Consider the following 24,185-nt stretch of genomic DNA (forward strand, 5'->3'; position numbering starts at 1 on the left):
CTATACTCAAATTCAGATTGGCAGTAACAATTCTACCTGCAAGGAGTGTGAAAATACAGCAAGAAACCATTACCACAAGTGTAAAACTTTAAATGTCTTGTGACATTTAAACATTCATTATTTAATTTGCAGCAATACACTGGACATCATAGAACAAGTTCACTTTGCATAGAAGTGGTATTTTAACCGTGAAAATGTCACCATCACTGATATGCACTTCTGAATTGAGTAGAGAAGTCACGTGTCTTTAGTCTAATTTAAAAGGATCCGTAAAAAAAATAAAATAAAAAATAAAAGCCCTATATTCCTAGCTGGTCGACTGGATTAGATTTTTTCGGATGGAAAATAGCGAGATATTGGTAATGATATGTTCCTTAACAACTTCCATCTTGGAATTGTTCATAGTTTTTTTAATCCAAATGATCTCTTTTTTTATTATTGACTTGTGAAATAAAGTTGAATTGACTACATGTACTGTATGTTCATATACATATGTGATGGTATGATGACTATCAATTTATTATACAGTGAATTAAGTGTAAAAATACTGTAAGAAGTGGCATATCACTCAGATAAACTTTGACTCATTTCTTCAGGTTTGACTAACATACTGTTCTACTGAAATGTCAAATTCTCAAACAGTTGTATGAAATCAATTTTAATTAAGGTTAACACAAAACACCCACACTCTCATTATTTCAAACTCTTCACAAAGAATACCCCTGCCCCAAAAATAATTTGTACAAAAATTAATACATACAGCCACCTTACCAGAGCATTGGTAGTACTCAGTACAACCTGGTGAGGTTTGATTATTCACAATGGCATGGGCATTAAGATGCCCCAGCATTGCAGGTCATGTCACTGGAAGACTACAAAGCCACAGTATGTCCCTCAGGCTTGCCATGAGTCAGCTGTGAGTTGGACTTCACGGGATTACTGTGCATGTCATCTCTGTATGTGTGTTGCTGTACACCGCATTCCCTCAGTCCCACTTTACTGCACAAACAGCAGGACGGCACGAATACTAGTCAGGTCAGATACATCTCTCACGCATCCCACCCTCTTGCTTGCTCTCTTCCTTTTGGTCTTTCACAATGTATCATTTTACATTCACATTTACATTTATTTATTTAGCAGACGCTTTTATCCAAAGCAACTTACAAAAGTGCATACAGTAAGTATAGCGACAGTACGGGGACAGGATGTGTACAGTTCCACAATGAGACAGTTCTCAGCTGAGAGCAGGGTCTGTTATCATAATAAAGGGGAAACTGTTTAACTATTTTCCTTCACACTCCCTCTCTTAAACACACATGTGCAGACAAGTGAAGGATAGCCAACATTTAATAATTCACTCTCTTTCCAAATGTATTTGTATTTTATCAATATATATGAATGCACATTTGATTTATGTTGGTTGCTTGCTTTAAGCCATGATTGATTAATTCAAATCTTAACAGCAGCGTAAATGTAATTTAATATACATGCATACATAGATAAATTAAAACAAACACTCAGCACACTCATTATGAAATTTCCACATGCACACCATTAATTGACTCACATCCTCAATTAGAAATACACATTGAAGCACGTGTTCTGAAACATGAAGAAGGCATTTTTAAACCAGAGCTCAGATGTGTTAATTCCCCAATTCCTGCCATAATTCCTTCCTGTTTAAGCCCCCAACATACCCCACCCCATTCCCTCAGCAGTCATGGTACGAATACTCCCCCTGTTGCCTAGCAACCAGCATTCAGAATTTCAAAGGGGACCATTGAGATTTAACAGTTTTATGGTTGTGAGTATGCAATGTGTGTCCCTCTGTATGTTTCAGTGTCAGTCAAGCTTGCATTGTGGGGGGCACTGTTAATGTATTGTAAGCCCCACAGGGTCAATGAGTGGGTCTACTTTGTATTGACTTCTGTATCACACTCCATTATGTCAGACCTCTGTCAGACAGATCAGCAGCAGAACCACAGTGGTGCTATAATTATATCTGTGAAAGTCTGTCAGTCCAAGCAAGAACAATATATATCAAATATCAAATGTACTTGTGGCTTCTTATCTCGTTTTCCTTCTCTCTCCTCATGTGTCAATGTTTATTGTCACCATTCACACTGTCTGTTAATTTGTAAATGTTTTTTTTTATGCCTCAGTCAGTTCAAGGTTTGTTTAAGCAATTAATTTAACGTTATTAGCCTTAATTGCTCTTGATGAATTATGTCCACAGAAATTCAGTTCCAATTTCATGCATGTTATAACTCTTGCTCTGCCTTGCACTTTTGCAAAATGCGCACATTTGGCAAACTGTTGTGATTTAGAATGGCAATGCCTCTGATGTCTAGCGTGTTGAGCATATAGAGGTGCCTTCCTCTTTTCTCTTTATCTCTATTCTTCCAGGCATACACCATATCTCTCCCACATTCTGTTTTTCTGCCTCTCTCTTTCTCTCTCCCTCTCCCTCTCTTGTCCCCTCTTTTATGTCATCTAGCCGGAGGTAATAGATCTCTTGGTAAATTAGGTAGCAAATTATGGACATCTAATATGGCTATTGACACCACAGAAGGAGAGCGGGGCAATCAGAAAGGAAAGGGAAAGGAGATAGTGTTCACAGAGGGACACTTGTGCGCACACAGACAGTACGCAAATTCTCCTGTGCACAGACAGATGTGCCCTCCTCACAGAGAGGAGTACAACCTTATAGACTTTCACTTATTTCCAAAGAGGCAAACCCTCCTCACAGATAGGAACACAGCCTTATAGATGTTCACTCATTTACAAACTGTTGGATGTGCATATACCGAGTTACATGGACACCTATACCAAAGATCTTTTGTATTTTGACAAGACTAAGTTATATCCAGGTTTCATTATCTGCTCTTCAAAAGGGTAAACGAATTCAGCTTGTTATTGCAGTGATATTTAGATATGTTTCTAGCATTAAACCAAAGTCTCATTATGCAAATTCTGCTGGAACAACAAGCGCTGTGCATTCCCTGACTAATCCCTACAAAGCAGACCTGGAGGCAGAATTAACACATTTGATGACAAATTAAAGTATCTGTGTTTCCACACACATGCTCATACATTCACGTTCACATACACAAACAGAATCACACACATCAACGTAGATTTTGCACACATATTAACCTGAAATTTCAGGCTGAAAATTTCAGGCTAAGCATATGACTTAAAAGTCCTAGAATTTTAAGGCCAGCTTGTTCCGACGATGACAGGGCGGTCAGTATGAAGGCACATGAGACCATTCGATGTCTGTGTCTGGCTTTGTCGCTGTCACTGTCAATCTAACAGTGTGACACACGCATCTTGATCAGAGTGTCTGTTTCACAGTGCCTTTTGATCTGCTCGCCGTATATTAGGGTACCAGCGGGTTGGGACGTTGCTTCTCTTGGCTCAGTAGATGGTGTTATTGCAGCTGAACAATTGTGGTTCAGATTTATGGGCATTTGCAGGTGAGACAGGTTCCCTTTTAGACTGATAATGGGCAAAGTGTGGTATCATGAGCGTATGAACCACATGGCCGAGCCTTGGAATGGAGTGGGGAGGAAGGGAGAGCATGAGATCAAAAACACACAAATACCCCAGAAACAGTGATGAAAATCCCTTTGGCACAGAGAGAGCCAGTGAGATCATGTGTGGGAGGGGGAGAGAGACAGAGCGGAGGAGAGAAGGAGTAGGAACTGGGTGGGAGTGATTTGAACGAAGGACAACTGCACAACAAAAATTCCGCTCACAGGAAAAATCCTTCTTGCAGTCTCTGTCATAGTCGGAGTTACTCTCATTGACTCACACCCTGACAGATTGAGATGGAGAGAGAGGAACAGATGGAAGAAAACAATAAGACAATAGTGGGAAACAGCAAGGGAGACGGGTGTGTTTGGTTCTGTCTATCACTGACAGAGGTGTCATTAGACTCTAATTATACAGAGAAAGGGAGAGATGCAAATACAGGCTCATAGTATCTTGCACAACACTTACACTGCATACAGCCTTGGAGGGAAAGAGAGAAGGAAGTGAGAAAGATGTAGAGACTGAGTATGTTGATGGGTTGCACACTGATCGGACAGTACAGTTCATTAACATTGACACTCAGGATTAATGCTCCCAGACCAAAAGGATATTGCAAAAAAAAATTGAAATCGCATGAAGGAGAGAGGGAGAGAGACAAAGCGAGAGACAAAGACAGAGAGAGAGACACAGAGAGGGAGAGAGAGAGTGAGAGTCACACATTCAAGAGACTCTCCAGGAAAAATCGCACTCTATCACTCTGTTTTTCTTTTTTTGATATTATGAAATCTATCCTCCCATCCTCTGTCCCCTCCTCATCTTGTCATCCCGCTATTTTTGCTTTTCTTTCATTCCGTTGCAACTTTGTTATGACAGTATTATAGATTTTTTTTAATGAATACTTAATACGTTCTCCCCTTGACATCCCTCTCTCTCCCCCTCCCTCCCTCCCTCCGTCCTTCCCTCCCTCCCTCCTTCCCTTCTACTCTCTATCTCTGTCTCCTCTTTTTTTCACCACCTGTTAGTGCAGACCCCCCTGCTCTGGGATTTGCTCGTTTATGAGGGAGTTTTCACACTCACGCTATCACAGAGGTAAGAAATGATTCTTTCGAGTTTCCTTCCATAATTAAATACTTCTTCTTTTCATTTTTCCCCCCTCTGCACCTTTTACCTGTTTTCTCTGCCTATATAAATGCATATACATTTATATTTCACTTACCTTGTCTTTTTACCAGTCATCCTTGCTTCCTTCTGCATTTCCTGCTTCTCCATGTATTTTTTTTTCTCTGCTCCATGCTTCTGTCTCAGTCTCTCACATTCTCTCTCAGCATTTGTGTATCCAGTATATGAATACTGCCTTATGCCTGCCAGGGTGCTCTGTCAGTTCATACAGTGTGTACGCAGGATGAACCCCCCCTCCCTCTCCATCTGTCACTCTGTTGCTTTCATGCATGTACATTTGACTTTGTTTACATCCTGAGTGAAGCACCATGTTCTGGAAAAGTATAACAAGACGTGAACACACACGCACACACGCCAATTTACTTAATGTGCATGTCATCATTCCACTTCTTTCTTGCCTGTCAATCAAGAATTGAGACCCCCCAGAAGATTGACTGACCTGTGAGCCGTTCAACTGACAGGATGATCGGCTGACACACTGACTTGCCACAATGAAACGAGGTTTATTTAATTTGAGTAATAATGATCACTATATTGTTCTACAACTGTTTTGCCTGAATATGCGTGAAACAGAGATGAGGAGAGTGATGGAGCGATAGAAACAGACAGAGAGAGAGAGAGAGAGAGAGAGAGAGAGAGACAGAGAGAAGACAGAGTACCGGAGACCAGAGGAGGGGACGGTGGGAAGAGGAAAGCAGAGGGAGTGACAGAGCGTTAGACATAAATCAAATTCAAAGTGAGAGAGCACGCTTGGGAGGGAGAGAGAGCAGAACTGTCAACCATGGGGATAAATCTCTACGAAATTCTGTAGCATATTTTTCCTCTTTTTCAACATTGCACGTCATGCTCAAGACTCCACATCTGGGTCTGGTCCAAACCTGGGTCCATTATATGCTTGTGAGAGAGGAGGAGTCAAATTCAGATGCAAATGCATTGTTTGTGCCATGTTTACCTACGATCATTATGTGCAGTAGATATTGTTTGCTGTGCTGATTTTGGTAAAATTGTCTAGGTCTTTTAGGTAACCGTCATTATAACTGACCTGTCTTGTCAAACATGTTATCCTCGCCATTTCCCTCACCATCTTTGTAGTGGTTCATGTCAGTTTTATTGCTGCTGCTTCTCCAGGCGTTGTGAAGGTTTGATATCTGACAGTATTATGCTGACAGAAGTGTGTGGGAGTTGCAATACTGGAGGCTAGAGTACTCGTGTCTTACCAGCAGAGTCCAGTTAAATGTAAGTTGCAGAGAATGTCTTCCCGCATTCCTCTTTTCAATTAGGTCTCTGTATTTCCCTCTTTTTTTCCTCTCTCTCTTTCCGCTCTGTTCTCTCAGTGCTGATTCGTACATCCTTTTATCAAGTGAGGTGTGTTCTGGAAAAACTCAATAACCCACTGAAAATTGCTTTTTCAAACTGCCTTTATTTGTGAAATAAGACAATTTAGTCCTATGATGTGCACGGGGCTCATTAAATTTTTAAGTTACCCCTTTTACGGGTCATCAATCGTATGAACATTCTTTTGCAGACAGAATTAATGTCATTATATATTCCTTTATCTAGGGTGGCTGTGCATAGGGCACAGCTTTACATACCATCCATTTAAGCAGCAGGATAGTTAATGAAGCAATTCCGGTTAAGTGCCTCATTCTACAGTGCAGCAGCTGGGGTTTAAAATCTGCAGCCTTCAATACCTCCTGCCACACTGCTGATCCTGCCCTTTGCCATGAGTCTTTGAAGTCAAAATGCAGCTGATGAAGAAATGCAGATTAAAATGTGGTTCACCGGGCTTCTCTATGGCATCGTACAATTGTTGAAGCCATAATTATTTTCCCTCTGAAAATACCTAATGTGTATGCCCCATGCAGGACATCATCAAATCCCCTTTACTGTGATTCCCGAGCGGCTCAAACAGTAAAAGAGGTTGAGCCCAGCAGTGTCATCTGCCGATAGTGACCGGGAGCTGACAGTAGCAGAACAAACTGGCTTTGAGCTGCCAGCACAGGGATGGCTCTGTGTTAGTACAGAGGTTGTTGGAGTAAGAGGAGGCTACCATACAATTGGCAATTACAAACAAAATGAGTGAAAAAGGAAGGAAAATGCCAAATGAAAACCCCCTCACTGTGAGCTTAGACCAGGAGACAGAGTCAGGACCAAGAATTAAGCCTGTAGTTGAAAGACTTAATAATTATTGAAAGACTGATGATGTGAAGTTCAATATTTGGCCTTTCTTGGTCACACCTTACTTTCAGGGCCATATTTATTCTGTTGGAAAATAGCTGACAAGAACACAGTTCATATTCATTAAACATGACTTGCTTGTTGACTTGTTTTAAATTTATGTCAGGCTCTAACATTGATATTTACAGTTAAATACAATTTAGGCACTTTGCCACAAAAGCAATAAACAGCCGCAGTGGAAATTGTATTACCTATCACTCGCTAACATCTGTTTATTAATTAAAAAAAAAACATACTTAGTAACATTTTTATTAAATGTTTTCTGACATTGTAAACAAGCCTTTAAAGTGTGCCCATGTATCCACCCAGAAATAAAGAAGATATCAAATAAATGGATAATGGGCATAAGCATTATCTTCTGTCAGAGCTTCAGGAAAGTAGTTTGAATGACTGGCAGAAGACATCGCCTTGTCATGAAATTGCTGATGAATAGGTTGCGCTCTGTCTTGGCTGAAAATGGGTTTTGCTGTATCACATCCAGAAATATCAATTGCTTTGTTATGCAAGAGAAGTCCTGAAAGGGGAATTTGGTCTTTTCAGTGCAGCTGCACATCCCTAGAAACTCACTTAAATGAGCATTAAGTCTTTGCAAATCTGTGTATATAATACAATTAATGTTAAAGTCTCATAGCTGTAAGCTTGATATCTTAGAATTATGATTTTGGTCACAGAAACTGTCCAGTTCCAAGGTACCAATGGCCTGTTTATGTTCTCTTTTGCAGAGAGTGGAAAGTCTAAATGTCACAATTTTGTTTTATTTTGAGAGGATTATTCAAGCCTGTAATTGGAGTGGGGCTTGAATTGCTGCTTTTGTCACATCACCTTGAGTGTGCAGCAGTTCCCAGTCAATTTATGTGTGCATGGGCTTGCAGCGCCATTGTGTCCATTGTAGATGTAGTGTATTTAGCTTTTCATCACACCCAGTTGCCCACTGGCTTAATTAGTCCAGTTCCATCATTTATATCGACATACTACAGTTTTTTGTTTTCCCAATCACAGAAACACATTTTTTCAAATGCTGTTCATTTTCATAAAGTCAGACCCATAAAATATGGTGCGAAATAACAAATTAGCAAATAACTCTCTTCCACGTTTTGATAATAATAAAATTCGTGTTACCTTCAAAAACTACAATCATCTTCCATCACTTGACTTCCCCCAAAAAAAATTCAGACAGAGGATTTTCTGCCTTTTTTGGACAGATTTAAGTTAATAATTAACTAATAATAAATAATCATTTTTCCTCTATGCAGTAAAAAGATCCAGCAGAACATTACTTTAAAAGTCAAGCCGATTATACATGTCCAGTAGTGCAGTGGAGAGCATAGCAGTGGAAGGAAATACACATCAGAAATATGACCTCAGGTTGTTACTGTTTACTGAAAATACATCCTTTGATTTCTGTCAGGTCATATGTCTTCATCTGCATCACACAGTATATTTTACCATATGCATAACCCTTGCAATACACCATGGGGAAAAATATTGCCTGACAGCCAGCGTTCATGCTGTCTTGCAATCTTGCTTGGTTAACTGTCATATACATTCTGTCTCCACACAACAACATCTGACAAGTTAGGCCCCTCTGGGAAAAGAATCAATACTTTCGCTGGTGGCCTCTTTTATAGGTCATTAAAGACTGATTGGTGGTTGAACGATTGGGCAGTAAGATTTGCACGTGTGAGTTATAGGTTAATGTTGGTGGAAATATTTGCTTTCTGCTGTAAACAAAGTTTTGCTTTTGATAAACAAGGTTTCCTTGGTTGTTTTTTGTAAGTATTGAGCTACACATTGATTCTTTTGAAAAAAAAATGTGTTGAAGATTGACATTTTGTTTGAAAACAATGAGAGAAATATTAATGCTCAGCAAAAAAAAGGCAATTAAAACTGAGAAAAGCTGTAAAATGTAGCCAGTGCTCAAACTTGTCAAAGTGGCATATATGAAATAGGAAATTGACACCTCTTAAGCATAAAGCAGCCTGCTCTCTCGGCTGCCAAGAGTGAATGTCCTTTGCCGCCTATAGGATTTACATAATTTTATTCATATCTCTCCCAAACAGCTCTATGACGGTGCGAAAAGGAAAAAAACTGACTATATCCATCCAGGAACACATGGCGATCGATGTATGTCCTGGCCCCATCCGACCAATCAGACAAATCTCCGCCTACTTTCCTCGCCTGTCTCCCACATCCTCCGTGTCTGAGCCCCTCTCCCCCAACCCGGCTGGCTTCCCGTCAGCACTCAGCACGGCCAGCGGGACTTCGATGGTGGGGGGCGGCGGCCTTTTGTCCCCAATGCTGGCGGGAGCCACGGGGGGAGGAGGGACCCTGTCGCTGATGGGCAGCGTTGACACGTCTGTGGAGATTGACAGCTGTGACAGTGATGACAGCAGTGAGTTTACCCCTCGCTATGTCACTGTGGCCATTCCGGAAAAACCTACTGACTCATACAGCATTTCAATGATTAGTTTTATTGTATTCGAATGGGGGGGGGGGGGGCATCCACTTAATTTAAGACTATTCTCCATGTGATTCACAAAAATTACTCAGCTGCAGTTTTTTGCAATATTTTCAAAACCCAGTTGCAGATAAGCTCCATTTCCAGAAAATTAACTTTGTGTTAATGTGATGGAAAAAAGTGTTGGAGTACATGAATACTACCTTCACTGAACATTACAGTACTTAAGCACAGAGTTTGATATTGCATATTCACACTGACTGATTGGATAGGAGTCTTGGATTCCAGCACTTTGAGTTTCTTGTTATATTTCCACTACTTTTAATGTTTATATCAATGTGTTTCAGCCTCTTTGGGCACCCTGGAATTCAGCCTACTATATGAAAAAGACACCAGCTCCTTGCACTGCACTATACTCAAAGCTAAGGTAACCATACATCTCTCTCTCTCTGTAAAAATTTATTCAATTCTGTTCAGATTGCATTGTTGGTATAAGTCATTCTGATGTCTATTGCCAACTGAAAATAGTTGCCAAGGGTGGGTTTCAATAAATCTAAGATATGGACATTGAGACATCCCAACCAGTCTTTGTCTGTGATAATTCACATGATATCCATGATTTTCACATCAGACTCACTCATCTTATATTATTTTGATGTGGGTCAATGGGCTGGTCTGTGAGGGCACTGAGTAGATTCCAAACCTGGCAGGACAGAAATCGTCACGTGGTAAGACAGAAATCGCACCAGTCCAGGCAATGGAGCAAAAGGGGAAAAGCTGGAGCAGTGCAACAGTAGGGGGCAGAACACAAGACAGTACTGACCGCAGCAGAATGAGATGATGCATAAATCACGCCAGTGTTTGGAAGACATGGGAGTGAATCCCTCCACTATTGTAACACACCAAGTGCCTGAGGCGTTCTTCTCCTGCATTTTAAATTCAATCTTAGCTGCAACCTTGAAACCCTACTGAATTCTCACATCAGGAAAAAAAGTACCAGAATAACTTTTTCTGAGACTTACCAGAGACAATTCTCAGGTGTCATTCATCAGATGTCTGTACTTTTGCTGGTGCAAGCTATTTTCATGCACATGTAAACGCTAGCATCCTCCGTGTTGTATACAGTTTATCATTTCAACAAATATTGCCCAGTTTAATGATGATAAATGAGTGTAGACAGTAGTTTTTGCATTTGGACATGTACAAAAATCATATACACAATATCTATGTTGAATTCTGTTTGTTCCAGTGAACCAGAAATGCTGAACATGCATTTATCACCAATCCGAACTGGAACATTGACACTGTAACCGCCACGGACTTGGGTTTGACAGACACTAAAGACTTGTATCACATGTAATTGGAAAAACATGAATATCAGATGAAATCAGTGAGGCTGTAATTTGGAATGAAACACGTTTAATAAATCAAAACAATGTCAATAGACAGAGAGACGATTGTTTATTGTCTCCTGTGCACAGAAAATTTCTTTGCATCTGGCATCTTTGTTCTTCTATAATGACAAAGATAAACAGATAAAAACAATAGACATATAAAAATATTAAAATTTCCATGGCCTTATTATCAGCTTCCTGAGTAGAAGTATCTCCACGCTCTCATTTCATTCAACAACTAACAATGACCTAAGTCTCATTTTAACACATTTCATTAAATATATTAAAAGCCCCTTTTCAATACACAGCAATTTCTAGAAATTTGAAAAAAAAAAGCCACATCAATCAGTGCAACCTCCCTTTTTAGGTACACCAAGTCTCTAACTGCATCTTCACACAGTAAGGCAAACATATTATAATATTATGAGTATCATCAGTTATAAATTACCTCTGAGATATTTCATTAAGCATGTGTAGAGTATTTGCATACTCTGGAATACCACCTTTAGACCTACACTCGTCCAGATTCCTTTGCTATCTATCATTGTCTTGCAAGAATCGGGACACATGCTATTTACTGGATAACTGGTTGATAATACATTAAGCTGTTTTTGTGTCAGCGTCAGTGCTATTTAAATTGCTTAAAATCAAGTGATCACCTCTCAAGAGGAGACATACAAACTGTAGACATACATGTACACACAGGCAGCATGTTAAAACAGTGCTAGTTGAAAATTAGCTAAACTGAAACCCTGTACAATAACTCTTTTATTGCAAACTTTGCCAATAAAAGTTTCAATTGCATGTATACCTGGGGGTTAATATAGTTTTTTGCCAATAATTTCACAGCTGCATGATATGTACCTTAAGTTATACCATATAACATTTCACGGTCATGGCATTGCACTCTGTTTGACTCATGTGTGAAACACTGGAATGTATACTTAAGGGAGTGTTCTAGTGTGTTATTTTGTCACAATAGGTTTATTTCAGGGCATAGACATGATTGACAGCACTGTGAAAGTGCTGTCCTCAAAGGCCATGACACTATGACATACATTAACGTGGCCCATGGGTGTGAAATGTCGAGAAAATGTACTCTACAGTAAAGTAGTTTTCTTGACATTTGGCCACTTTTGGGAGATCTATTACTTTAAATATTACTGCCAGAGCTCAGCCGTGAAACTACTGTTCCTGCAGTTTTCGGCTCTGCTGTCTCAGATTAGGAATCCGCCCAGATTTGAACTTGTGTAGTATCTAGCATCAGGCAGAGGGTGGAAGTTATTTCAAAAAAAGCAGAAATAAAACCTAAGTTGTAGCTGAATCAGATTGTCACCCTGTCTCATGCCATGCCCCTGGATGGACAACTTGGCGCTTCTGCACCACTTTGAGGAATGTTGTTGTCTGGTCCCTCTAACAAAATGTAATGCAATCTCTCACAGTGTTGCCCACATATTTTTATTACCTCCTGAAAATGTACATAAAGTAGTGCATGCACCAGACTTCACGTCATCATTTCTGTCTGTCTCCACCTCACTGCATTGACCATACTCCATACTTCCATGTTTTTGACACTCATTTCACATTACATTTATATTTACATTTATTCATTTGGCAGATGCTTTTATCCAAAACATCCACTTATCCTGTTTAACATCTGGTACAGCAGAGTACTGAGAGCCAAGGTGGTTATACTGTTGTCACTTCTACTGTAAATTCTAACCTTACTTGACCTTACTTAGAGAGTACCATTTTCAATAATCAATAAATCCTCTTCAGTAAATCTAAGTCTCCTGCTCTCTCTCAGAGCAGCTTCTGGATTGTCTATGTAGTACAACCACACTTGGTGAAAACTGAGATGTATCCTTGTCTCTCTGCCTTTCCCTAGGGTCTGAAGCCAATGGATTTCAATGGCCTGGCAGATCCGTATGTTAAACTGCACCTGCTTCCTGGAGCCTGCAAGGTTAATGTCATTACTGAAGACTGTATGGGAGGTGGCACTAATGGCGGTGATGTTGTCATTACAGATCTTAATTTATACATTATATCATAGGCAAACAAGTTGAAGACTAAGACTGTTCGTAACTCTCTGAATCCTGTGTGGAATGAGACTCTCACCTACCATGGCATCACCGAGGAGGACATGTACAGAAAAATACTCAGGTATACTTCCATCTGTTTATACGTCTGCATGTCTAACGTTCTTCATTACCATAGAACCTTACTTGGCTTACCATAGAACTCACCGTTGCATAGGTTTAGAAGAGGGGTAGATTTAGAGGAGTTCTATTCATTAAGTGTTCCTGTGCTCAACTTATGCTGTTAGTATGTTTTCGTCGGTATATGTTTGTGAATCTTTTTCTATTTTTTGCATGTCTTTAAATTCATGCATTCCTGGTCTTTGTCTCTGCGTTTGTCTGTCCTTGCCTTCATCTGTCATTTGGTCTTTCTCTCTCACTATTGATGGCTTTCCTGCATCTCTTGTTCCTCTGTCCCCTTTTTGAGTGACAGATTAAGGTCATAGTCTCTTCCAAAGGGTATTTAATTATATTAGTCTCCTATAGGGTAAAGTCTCTCTAAAACAGTCTCTGTATGCAAGAGTAACAACGGAGTTACATATGCATGCGTCAGTGGCGGCACGTGATTGGTGCCGATTAATTAAATAATATTAAATAATCTCATGCTGTAGCTTTCGCAATGGCACACAAATTTCAGACAATGTGCGGTGTTTCACGAGCATAATAATTTATTCTAATTAAGCGATTGGTGTTGATTATTCTGTGAATTATTTGTTTTATTGTTAATCAAGGAGGATAAAGGGGAACAGCGTGAAAGTAATGATAGATTTAAAGGTAATGTTCAGGCTTCCCCTGTTTCCAGCTCACCCACTGCCACTGGTGTGTGTGTGTGTATGTGCACGTATGTGTACAAGCATATGAGACTGTGTAAGCTTTTTTGTGTTTGTGTGTATTTACGTGTATTTGTGTGAGAATGAGAGTGAGAAACAGAGAGATATCAGAGATAATCAGAGACTGAGAAATAGCTAGATGGGCAATATCTTTACTTGGTACCATCCTAATGCAATTGTATCTTTATGTTTCACCTGGAATGTTTCTTAAGATTCCCAATATGCTGCATACTAATGTATTAAAATCAAATTGCTTCAGAGTCTTCAGAGACATTCCATCACCAAAGCACTTAACTGTCCCTTAAATCAGGCGTACCAAAGCTATTATACATTTAGCAATCCTCTATTTCATAAAGCTCTTTCCCATCCACTTTCCACTTGAATTCCAATACTCTAATCTTATCCCTGCAAAGTGCCTGCATGGGTTACTTGGATTATTCCTTAAGAAATAATGGAGAATTGCAACACTCAGGTTTACAAGATTATGAAAGGCAAATTACCTTGTGCCTAAAAAACTAATGAATGGTATCCCTGGGCAACGCCGCTCTGTAAGACCCTCTGTGTTTTATGCATTTTGAATAACCAGGCATGTAAGTGGCAGCTGACAAGAGGTAATTTGGACATCCTCTGAGGTCACGGATTCATTGCTGGACTAAACTCTGACTGCAGATTGCCTTTGCAAATCAATCTGCTCCTCTGCCTGAAGGCCCACACATCTCAGCTTTGCCAGCCTTCATATCTCTTATTGTTGTCCTTTTTGTTTCCAGTTGTACTCTTGGCTCTGCTAATCTGTCAGTTTGCACATGATGTTTCTGAGCTATTTTATTTAGTATGCCCCATATGTGTTGTACATCGGTATGGTTGATGACACAGTGGCCTTTCATACCTACGGTGTGTCTCAAAGGTGCCCTTTTACGTAAAGGTCAAATAACATCGATCCATAACTATGTCAATATTTTTTTCTGCCTTTAGGCTGGATATGTATGAATGTACTGTAAGTGCACACCTGCTTGTTAGTCTATGCCTTTGTGTCCTTTAGCACGTTACCATACAAATTTTTGCTTTCCATAATTCATATTTTAATCACTCTCTCATACCCTAAAGATTTCTAATACAGCCATTAGTGCATGGCTGTCTCCAGCAGTGCGGTGTTGATGATGTTCAGTTGTGTCTAGCCTGTCATCATTTTAAATGGAGGCAGTAGAACATAAGCCAAAAACAGAAGGAATCTCAAATAACAGAGCCAGAGAGTATTATTTGGTTGTGTCTGGAAATGTTTTTCCAGCAAACACAGCTAGACTAATCAGTACGGTAGACTGTATGGCACTTGGGTCTATGTCAGACAAAATGCTGGCTGGGTCAAGATTCAAATATTTTTTCAAATATCCATAGCAGGTTTTTGTCAGAAGTTAATAGAACATATTATTCGTCCTTACACATAGACCAACCTTATGCAATTTTTAATAAATGAAATAAGTTTGCTCTAGAAGCTTCACAACAGTTTCAACATTGTTATGAACATGAATGCAACCTTCAAAATCCAATAATGTCCAGTTATCTATTATGTACAGTGTACAGCATACTCTTTCACCACATATCTGCTAAAAAGCATATATATGGTGAAATTATTCATTTTCAAAAGTAGTTCAATTGCAAATAACTTCATCAAGATGTTAAAAAAGTACTGCATTGTTCAAACACTAGTATTGCCTGTGCATATTGTTGCAAAATTATACATTGTTAAGGATCATCATCCTCGAGGATCAGCAGCAAATTGGCAAAATCATCATGTTATTGGAAAGTGTAATAAACCTCAGTGAGCAGAAATAGAACATTTAGCCAATATTTTTCATGTCTGGATAGCTGAAATAGGGCTGAAAGGTCAGGGCGCATAATCAATCACAAGTGTAATACCCCTCCCTCTCTCTGCCTATTGTCTCAGTCTATCTCTGGCCCTCTCAAGGTCTCAGTGTGATGTCTTTTTCCATTTTTTTCTTTTTTTTCCCTCAAACAAATTTTTAATAAAGAGCTTTAAGTCAGAGTCTTTCTCTCTCTCTCTTTCTCTCTCTCCCCCCCTCAGGGTGTCAGTGTGTGATGAGGACAAGCTGACCCACAACGAGTTTATTGGGGAGGTTAGAATACCTCTACGGCGACTGAAGCCAGACCAGCCTAAGCACTACAACATCTGTCTGGAGCACCCGCCTCCTGTGAGTGAGGGGAACAGGGGACAGGGTTCGGGGCAAGGCCAAAGTAGTTCCCCCTGAGAGGGAAAACGCTTCTCTGCCATGCAGCAGAGGCTTGCAGGAATGCTTTACCACTGTAACCTCTAATCACCATTCGGCAATGACTAGCCATCAGTATTGAGTCTATTCACTATACAGGTCCTCACTATGGCTGCTATAACCTGTACAGGCATCTAATATATAGGCATGCAATTCCAAAATAATGATAATCATAGTTATATCATGTTATAATATATATTACAATACATTATATTATAATGTGTATATTATATTATTGCTATTGCCTTAGCTTCAACTTCAGACCAAACTACAATGCATTCAATATACCACATCAGTGTTGCATCCAGAACCAGACCCCAGAAATATTGCCTTGGGTCATGCAGAATGTCTCTTGCAGTAAGTGTAGCAGTGAATGATTAACAGAGCACAATTAACCCCTTGTTTTCCTCTCTCCTCCTCAGCTTCCATCTCCTACCGCCATGAGTACGGCGCTACGCGGGATCTCCTGCTACCTGAGAGAGGTACCCTCTCCCTCCCTCCTCCCATCCCTCTAGCTCTCAGAGATAAACGTGGGGAAACCTCAGTGCATTTGCCTCGCAGTTGAATATTTCAGGCATCCCGACTCAAATTGCACTTTTATTTCACTTAATGTTTTATTCAGGGTAACATACAATACGTGAGACATTAATAACAGTGAGAAATACAATATCAAACAAAATCTTGAATAACAAATTACATCTGATGATGAGATGAAAGACGCAGTCTACCAATAGATGGTGATCTCATCAGACGAGAGGAAGTGCAGGAGAAGATGATGCATTGAATATAAAGGACATTTATTACAGTTTTTAGCCAGGGCTGGGAGGACTGAAGTGAATTCAAGCAGCAATAGAGAGCCTGTAAAGGGAAATGAGTAATGGAGTGGCATGAGAGAAGTGAGGAAGAGAGGAAAGACAATGCAATCTGCATTTATCAAAGAGGATGCAGAGCACAAAAGTGGATAAGGCCAGGGATGGTATAACAGCAATACTTTAGGCAAAAAATAGCAGAAATTTTGACAAGAAGAGCAAGGATTTGTTGATAGAAATGGATACATTCTGTCATTCTATGAGTGTCACATAAAATGTGACATTCATAGAAAAAAGTGTGAACAGTAAGTGAAATGCTTATATGTTGATAGAAGCAGGTACAAATTTCTAAGAGACACCCCTCCTTCCCCCAACCAACACACACACACAGGCTGACGGAAGGGGAAGAAATAGGAGGATTAAGTTTAGGACACCTGAGAGGAGACTTGGGAAACAGAAAAGGGAAACAAGAGAAATAGCTGTGTACTCCATGCACAGAAGTGTTAAGGCAGGAGAGGCAGTGAGAGGACCAAGAAACATGATGACATGTTACCTGACAAATCTGTGGAGACAGTTTAAAGAACGTCTCTAGGAGACCTGATAACTGTGATCGGCGACAGAAGAGAACCAAAGCATCAGAGGTGCCACATATTTCCAAACAGCCAAAAAGTAGAGACAAGAACGGATTGATCTACTGTGTCAAAAGGCAGATGAGAGATCAAGGGTAATTAAAACAGAAGATGATCTACTTGAGCAGTAAAAAAGGCGGTCGGTGACGGATCGAAAAGCAGCATTGTGCTGAGTGGCAGGAATGAAATCCACATTGAAAGGGAGGGAAAGCAAAGAGCAGGTGATGGGCAGCTCTTTCTTGTTCGGGGAAGAAAGGAAGTGAGGAAGCAGGGTGATTTCAGAGTTTCAAGGGATTAAGAAATTACAGGGTAGAAAAAGATGAGTCGGCACGGCATACTGGCAGTCAGCAGTTGGTTTACGGCATGGGTACATGGGGCAGAACATCAGAGAGAGGGACAAAGGCAGTAATAGGAGGCAGTGATAGGAGAATCAGTGATGGGTGATGGGCCGGTCAATGGACCAAACATTATACAATAGCTGAATGAATTACATAACACTCTGTTCAGTAATTAGGGAATGAAAATGTGAGTACAAGTTATTAAAGGGGGTTATTTGCTTTTGGATTCAGACACATTTAGTTAATATTTACCATTGGATGAAAACTGACTTGTAATTACCCCAAAACAGATCTACTGTATATTTAGGTTTTGGATGGATTATTTATGTTTATATTCTTACACATGAACTGTGCAATAGGGGGAAAGTATTGAAATATGTAATTAAATCACCTCAAGCCTGGTCTTACAATCAGCCTGTCTCCATGTCTGTCGTCTGCTCGTTGGTATGTCTGCTAGCCTTGATCTCTCACCTATTGGTATGTTTGTCCATCTTAGTTCCTTGTTGCTTGTACCATCTGTCTTTCTGTCTCCTCATGAGGCCGTTTGTTCATTTGTATTCATTTTAGAGTGTCGCTGTTTCGGGTGCAAGCAATGCATTACAATTATACCAATGGGCCTACAAGCTGGCAGACTCAGATGGGTGTTCAACAAGAGAGCCTGGCTGACCACTCTGGACATCACAGCACAGTGAGAGCACATACAAGGAGAGAGAGAGAGAGAGAGAGAGAGAGAGTGAGAGAGAAAGAGAGAGAAAGACAGAAAAGAGAGAGGGTGAATCAGTATTCAGACAGCCTACACAGCATCAGTATTAATGAGGCCCTGAGGTTTGGCACAGAAATGGGAGGGGGATGAGGGAAGGATGGCAAGAGAGGGAGACTGTAGGTGTGTGGGCCAGAGAGCAGGGAGAGAGAGAGAGAGAGAGAGAGAGAGAGAGAGAGAGAGAGAGAGAGAGAGAGAGAGAGAGAGAGAGAGAGAGAGAGATGATCACATTATCAATAATGACCTGTCTTCTGTTTCTGTGCGAGTGTCAATGATGAGATCATAAACAGAGTGACAGGGAACAGAAACAAAGAGAAAAAGTGGCAAAGCCAGCGCTACTTCACAGAAATAGGGAGATGGCAGTTCTATAATAAATGCTACAATAATAATAATAATATATAATACATTTGCTGTAATAAATGAAATGGCCAATGGAGCTTTGTGCAGACATGTGTTTTTCATTACATAGTACTGAATATACATACACATTGTGCAAGGGCAATACAGCTAGAGGTCCTACAGTGATCTGTTTCTGCAGTACATATTACAAGGGTTGTTGAATTCATTGCCACAAAAAAAAACCATGCTGACCCTCTTTCTCTGTCTTCCTCTCAATGTCAGTGTTAATTTGCAGTACTACACGGTATTTACATGCGCCATATTAACCGGAATCCCCCCACCTCCCCTCTCCCCTCCACCACTCCGCCCCTTTTCCTCCTTTCCTCTCCCTCACAGTGGGAGAATGAGCTGCAGAGGAACCTGGAGGAGAGGGGGCGGCTGCTGCTCTCCCTGCAGTTCCTGCCCCCGCCCGCCGAGGAGGACGGTGAGGGAGGTGGGGCCAAGGAGGGGGCGCGCAGCGGGCTGTGCGTGGGGGTCCAGCGCTGTGCCCACCTGGCCGCCATGGACGTCAACGGCTTCTCCGACCCCTACGTCAAAACGTGAGGAGGAGGAGGAGGAGGAGGGCGGGGCAGACGCAGAGACCCACATGAACACACCAGAGAAGGAAGAGGAGAAAAAGTTTTGGGGTAGACCAGGTTGCACGAGAGATAGGGCTCAAATTGAAAAGACGGAGAAAGAAGAACAGAGGAGAGGAGAGGGGTGTGTGAGTCAGAGATATACACACATTCAGAGAGAGGGAGAGGAGCTGGCGTGGTGGGAGGGGTGGAGTGACTGAGAGATACAGAGGGTAAGAGACAAGTGGAGTTAAGCGGTGTTAAGGGAAGCGCTGAAAAGGGAAGAGGAAGAGGGTGCCAAGATGAAGAAGTGGGAGAGAGGTGTTTGGAGAAAGATAGTGTAAGAGAGAAAGGAGGAACAAAGAAGCAGAGAGAAAAACGAATGACTGGAAAAGTGGAAAGGCGACAGTTCTGTCAGTTTCATGATAAGGCTGTGACTAGTTTGTAAACAGTAAAAAGAGAAAGTGAGAGAGCTGGGGAGGAGGAGGAGGGCCAGAGCAATATAAGTAAAGGAAACCGGACACTGTAATGTGTTTAAAAACAACAACACACATCTCTCGCCTTCTCTCTCTCTCCCACTCACTCTTTCTGTCTCTTGTCATTTCTTTAGATGAAGGTTCCCAACCAGTTATTTTTCCCAAGGCAAAAAAACAAAGATGGTACACGAACAGACAAGCAACCCCCCCACACACACTGCGCAAACCCACCCACCCACCAGCCACCACACACATGCATGCACACAAACACTCACACACACACACACACACACACACACACACACACACACACACACACACACACACACACGCACAAACACACACACGCACACGCGCACACGCGCACACACACACACACACACACACACACACACACACACACACACACACACACGCACAAACGCACACACGCACACGCGCACACACACACACACACACACACACACACACACACACACACACACACACACACACACACGCACACACGCACAAACACACACGCGCACACGCGCACACACACACACACGCATACATGCACACATACACAAACGCACACATCTGTCTCCCTTCTCTCTCCCTCCCCTTTTTCTCTCTCTCTATATCTCTCCCTCTCTTCCTCTTTCTCACCACAGAGTGCTCTTGATCAAAGCCAAGTCTCCACATGGTGCTTGTGTATGCGTGTGTGTGTGTCAGTGTGTGCGCGTGTGTCTGTGCATGCGTGGGTGGGTGGGTGGATGTGTGTGTGTGCTCTGTGTAAACTACAGTTAAATACAGCAGATCAAAATTTCATGGAAATCAGTGGGGCATCTCCACAAAGGCAGAAGACAGCAAATAAAAATGCGTGCACGTGTCTCTGTGTGTCTGTCATCCTGCCTCTGACAGCAATGTAATCCCCTCCGCACCTCTTTCCCCTTTTCTCCATCGCAGATACCTTAAGCCAGACCTACACAAGAAATCCAAGCACAAAACCGCTGTCATAAAAAAGACTCTCAACCCAGAATTTAATGAGGTAAATCGCCTGATGTTTGTGCATAAGTTTGTTTTGTACTCTGCTTCGGCTTTGTCTCTGGGGGTCAGTGTCATTTCACCATCTTGTTCTGTGGCCGTAAACATCTTTTTGGACAGAATTTGTCTGTAGAGAGAAATTTTTCAGTACTTTTCAGTAATCTATTAAGAGACTATCTGATGGTCCCCATGTACAGCCAGTATACCATTAAAACACACAATCACACAAATGCAATGTATATATATGTATATATATGTATATATATATAATGTATACATATATATACTGTATGTGCATGCATTGACTCGTAAAAAATCTCAATTGTTCTTGACTTATTGCACAATATTTTCATTTTATTTTGCTATTATTTAGCTCTCATTTGTATAATCTTGAACATATTCATTTGCATTGCTGCTACACAGATTGTATTTTTTTATTTTTGAACATTTTAACATTTAACATTTATATCCTTAACATTTTCCCTTTTATTACAGGCAAAGTTCATTTTAATATCTTGCCAATTCAATTCAATACATAAGAATACACCGACAGATAAACCTTCACTTTTTACTCTGTAAGGCATTCTTTAACCAATGAGAGCTTCAAAATCCAGAATAAAATCGAGAGACATCTGAAATTAACAATGTGTGCACCACTTCAGAAATCCAGCAATGGTTATTCAAGACAGTCAGGCTAATATCCAAGACCTTGGAAACTGGCTTTTATTCTTGGCTTTAAAAGTGGTATTTCTCAGTCTCATATTTTTTTCTCTCATTCCATTTTATATGTTTCCTCCTACACAGGAGTTTTTCTATGAGATCTCTCTCTCAGAGCTGAGAAATAAGACATTGGAGGTCACAGTCTGGGACTATGACCTGGGCAGGTCTAATGACTTTATAGGTGAGATGGGCTGCTGTTACAGTTATTTCTAGCAGCTAACATTGCTGCATTGATTATGGGGTTGTAGATTAATGCCATAGTCTGAATTATCCTGTTTTATTATAGTAATTCTTTTTGGTATTAACACATAACTGCTATCATTTGTAATGGCTTGTTCGCTGCAATAATAGTTTCAATGTGCTTTGAATATTTACATTTGTAATCAGTATTAATACAAGAATTGTAACTAACATATGCATAAGAGATGAGTCATCATTGGGGTTAATGATGAACACTGCTGTTATTATGACATATAATATTTCTAATGATAATAATGGCAGTGTGTGTGTGCTAGGTGGAGTGTCTCTGGGCTGTCAATCGCAGGGAAATGCACTCAGACACTGGATGGACTGTCTGAATAACAAAGGAAAGAAGGTGGAGCGGTGGCACACGCTGACCAATGAGCTGCCAAGATCCACCTACCATGACTGAATTGACAGGACACACCGTCTTTCCATTGGCCACGATTGACTTCAGAAGTGAAGCGTAAAGGGTGCAAGTGGCTGGGATACACATGCAATTACCACAGAGAGACCGTTGAAGTTTTGTCTCTGCATGTTACAGTTTATGATGCATTGCGATCTATCACTGAGACTTTTCCCTTCCAGACTTCGTATTGCTCCACCTTCTCAGTTTATGTGTTTTGTTTGTTTGTTAGTTTCCTCAATTATATAGATCCTCAGATAAACTCAAGAAATTATTTCATTCATATATATATTTTTTTGATTCATTCATTATCTTGATGATTTTTCTGTGTTGCTCAATGAACATTTTTTAAGGGTGCTATCCTGTTTGATTCTATCAGTCTGCTTGGTTGCAATGATTTGTATCTCATCATTGTTTCCCCACTCACTCCTCACTCCATCTGCTCAATGTTTCATTATTATTGTTTATAGAATGCTTCCAAGAAAAACTGTAAGACAGTTTTAAAGGACAAATATTGTCATTAACAATTTGCCATCAAGCACTGCGCATTATGGTTATTCATTCCTAAAAGTAATCATAATTGTTGATTTTTCCATGTTGACTGTATGTATGCAAAACATTAACTAAATCATTATCAAAATATTACTTTTGACATATACAATGCACTCCATAATTTTAATGCAGAGAGTGGATGGTCATGCTGAAATTATATAATAATACAGATTTGTTGTTATTATCACCATTATTATTGTTATTATTATTACAGTAAAGTAATATACTGAATCCCTCATTAAAGTAACCTGCGGTTTGGCTGTTGTGTCCGTGCAGCATGAGTTGCACTCTTCCTTTATATCAATGGAGCGAAATACTGATTCACACAAACCTGTTCCTCACACTGGTGAATCACAGTGCTGATTACAATGCATGTCTTAATGTATGAATGTGAATTTATAATAACGTCAATTGAGTGTTTACATTGATGGTTTTGTACTGTTCTGTTCTTGAGCGTGGTAATATTTGCCCTTATGCCAGGTGTTTCTGTAATATCAAATAAATTTGGAATGCGGTAAATACATTTATAACTGTGTGAATGTTATTTTTGCCATATAAATCTGGCAATACGACCCCAGCTCCAGTCAGATCAAGCATGAAAAAAACATTCATACTGAATAATATTAAACTCAGAGCTGGGTAAAGCCTACTGCAATGAGTCATGAATAGTAGTGTTGTGGTGGTAGTCACAGATATGGCTGATATGTTAGCAGCTGATGGAATCTGTGCTCACGATAAAACAGTTTTCATCCAAGGATCTAACACCCCTCCCCCGCCCACCCCGACCCCCCATATTTGGCTCCTTCCCAGCTGAGTGATTCAGCAGTGTCACAACACCCATCAGTTAACATGACTTAGTGTTCTCTTCACTCTTCACTCCAGGCTGGCAGACAGAGACTACACACCAGTATGTATGTATGTATGTATATATGGAATGTACAGACACTGAAAAATACACATACTCCAATACCCACTCTATTTGTACAGTCAATCCCATGAGGATTTTTCTTCAATGTTCTTAATATTTACCAGGTTGTTTTTTTTTTTTAACTGGTCTGTAAATGATATTAATAAAAATGACTTTTGTGAGTTGTAAAATTTTGCAGTGTTTAGGAGAAATAGGCTTTAGAACATTTTCAGAGTGTCTGCTTTTAAAGATATTTAGTAAAACTCAATAATTGTCAATAAATTAAGAATGTAGTGTAGAAGTGTAGAAGCTTAAGGTAGATACTGTAGAAATGATTGAACAGGACTTTGATGAGGGATTCGATTTGGGATAT

At 40.4% G+C, this 24,185-nt stretch overlaps 1 protein-coding gene across 1 annotated transcript; it reads left to right on the forward strand.

Annotated features, from left to right (window-relative positions):
• The first annotated feature begins 4,542 nt into the window (after window positions 1–4,542).
• On the forward strand, window positions 4,543–22,542 carry LOC118794314 (double C2-like domain-containing protein alpha). The gene is made up of 11 exons (XM_036552544.1): window positions 4,543–4,626; window positions 9,015–9,346; window positions 9,760–9,839; window positions 12,695–12,769; window positions 12,860–12,969; window positions 15,795–15,921; window positions 16,419–16,478; window positions 19,268–19,470; window positions 20,910–20,991; window positions 21,792–21,888; window positions 22,223–22,542. The coding sequence occupies exons 2-11, from the start codon at window positions 9,019–9,021 to the stop codon at window positions 22,357–22,359; spliced, it is 1,299 nt and encodes a 432-aa protein (XP_036408437.1). The 5' UTR covers window positions 4,543–4,626; window positions 9,015–9,018; the 3' UTR covers window positions 22,360–22,542.
• Window positions 22,543–24,185: the final 1,643 nt, after the last annotated feature.

The sequence above is a fragment of the Megalops cyprinoides genome, chromosome 19 (genome assembly GCF_013368585.1).
Source record: "Megalops cyprinoides isolate fMegCyp1 chromosome 19, fMegCyp1.pri, whole genome shotgun sequence".
Lineage (NCBI taxonomy): Eukaryota > Metazoa > Chordata > Actinopteri > Elopiformes > Megalopidae > Megalops > Megalops cyprinoides.

Bases quoted from the DNA above. Each gene is read 5' to 3' on its own strand.
- LOC118794314 (XM_036552544.1), top strand. From the start codon at position 9,019: ATGACGGTGCGAAAAGGAAAAAAACTGACTATATCCATCCAGGAACAC. The intron at 12,770-12,859 runs GTTAATGTCATT...ATTATATCATAG, and splicing joins TGCTTCCTGGAGCCTGCAAG to GCAAACAAGTTGAAGACTAA. The intron at 16,479-19,267 runs GTACCCTCTCCC...TCTCCCTCACAG, and splicing joins TCTCCTGCTACCTGAGAGAG to TGGGAGAATGAGCTGCAGAG.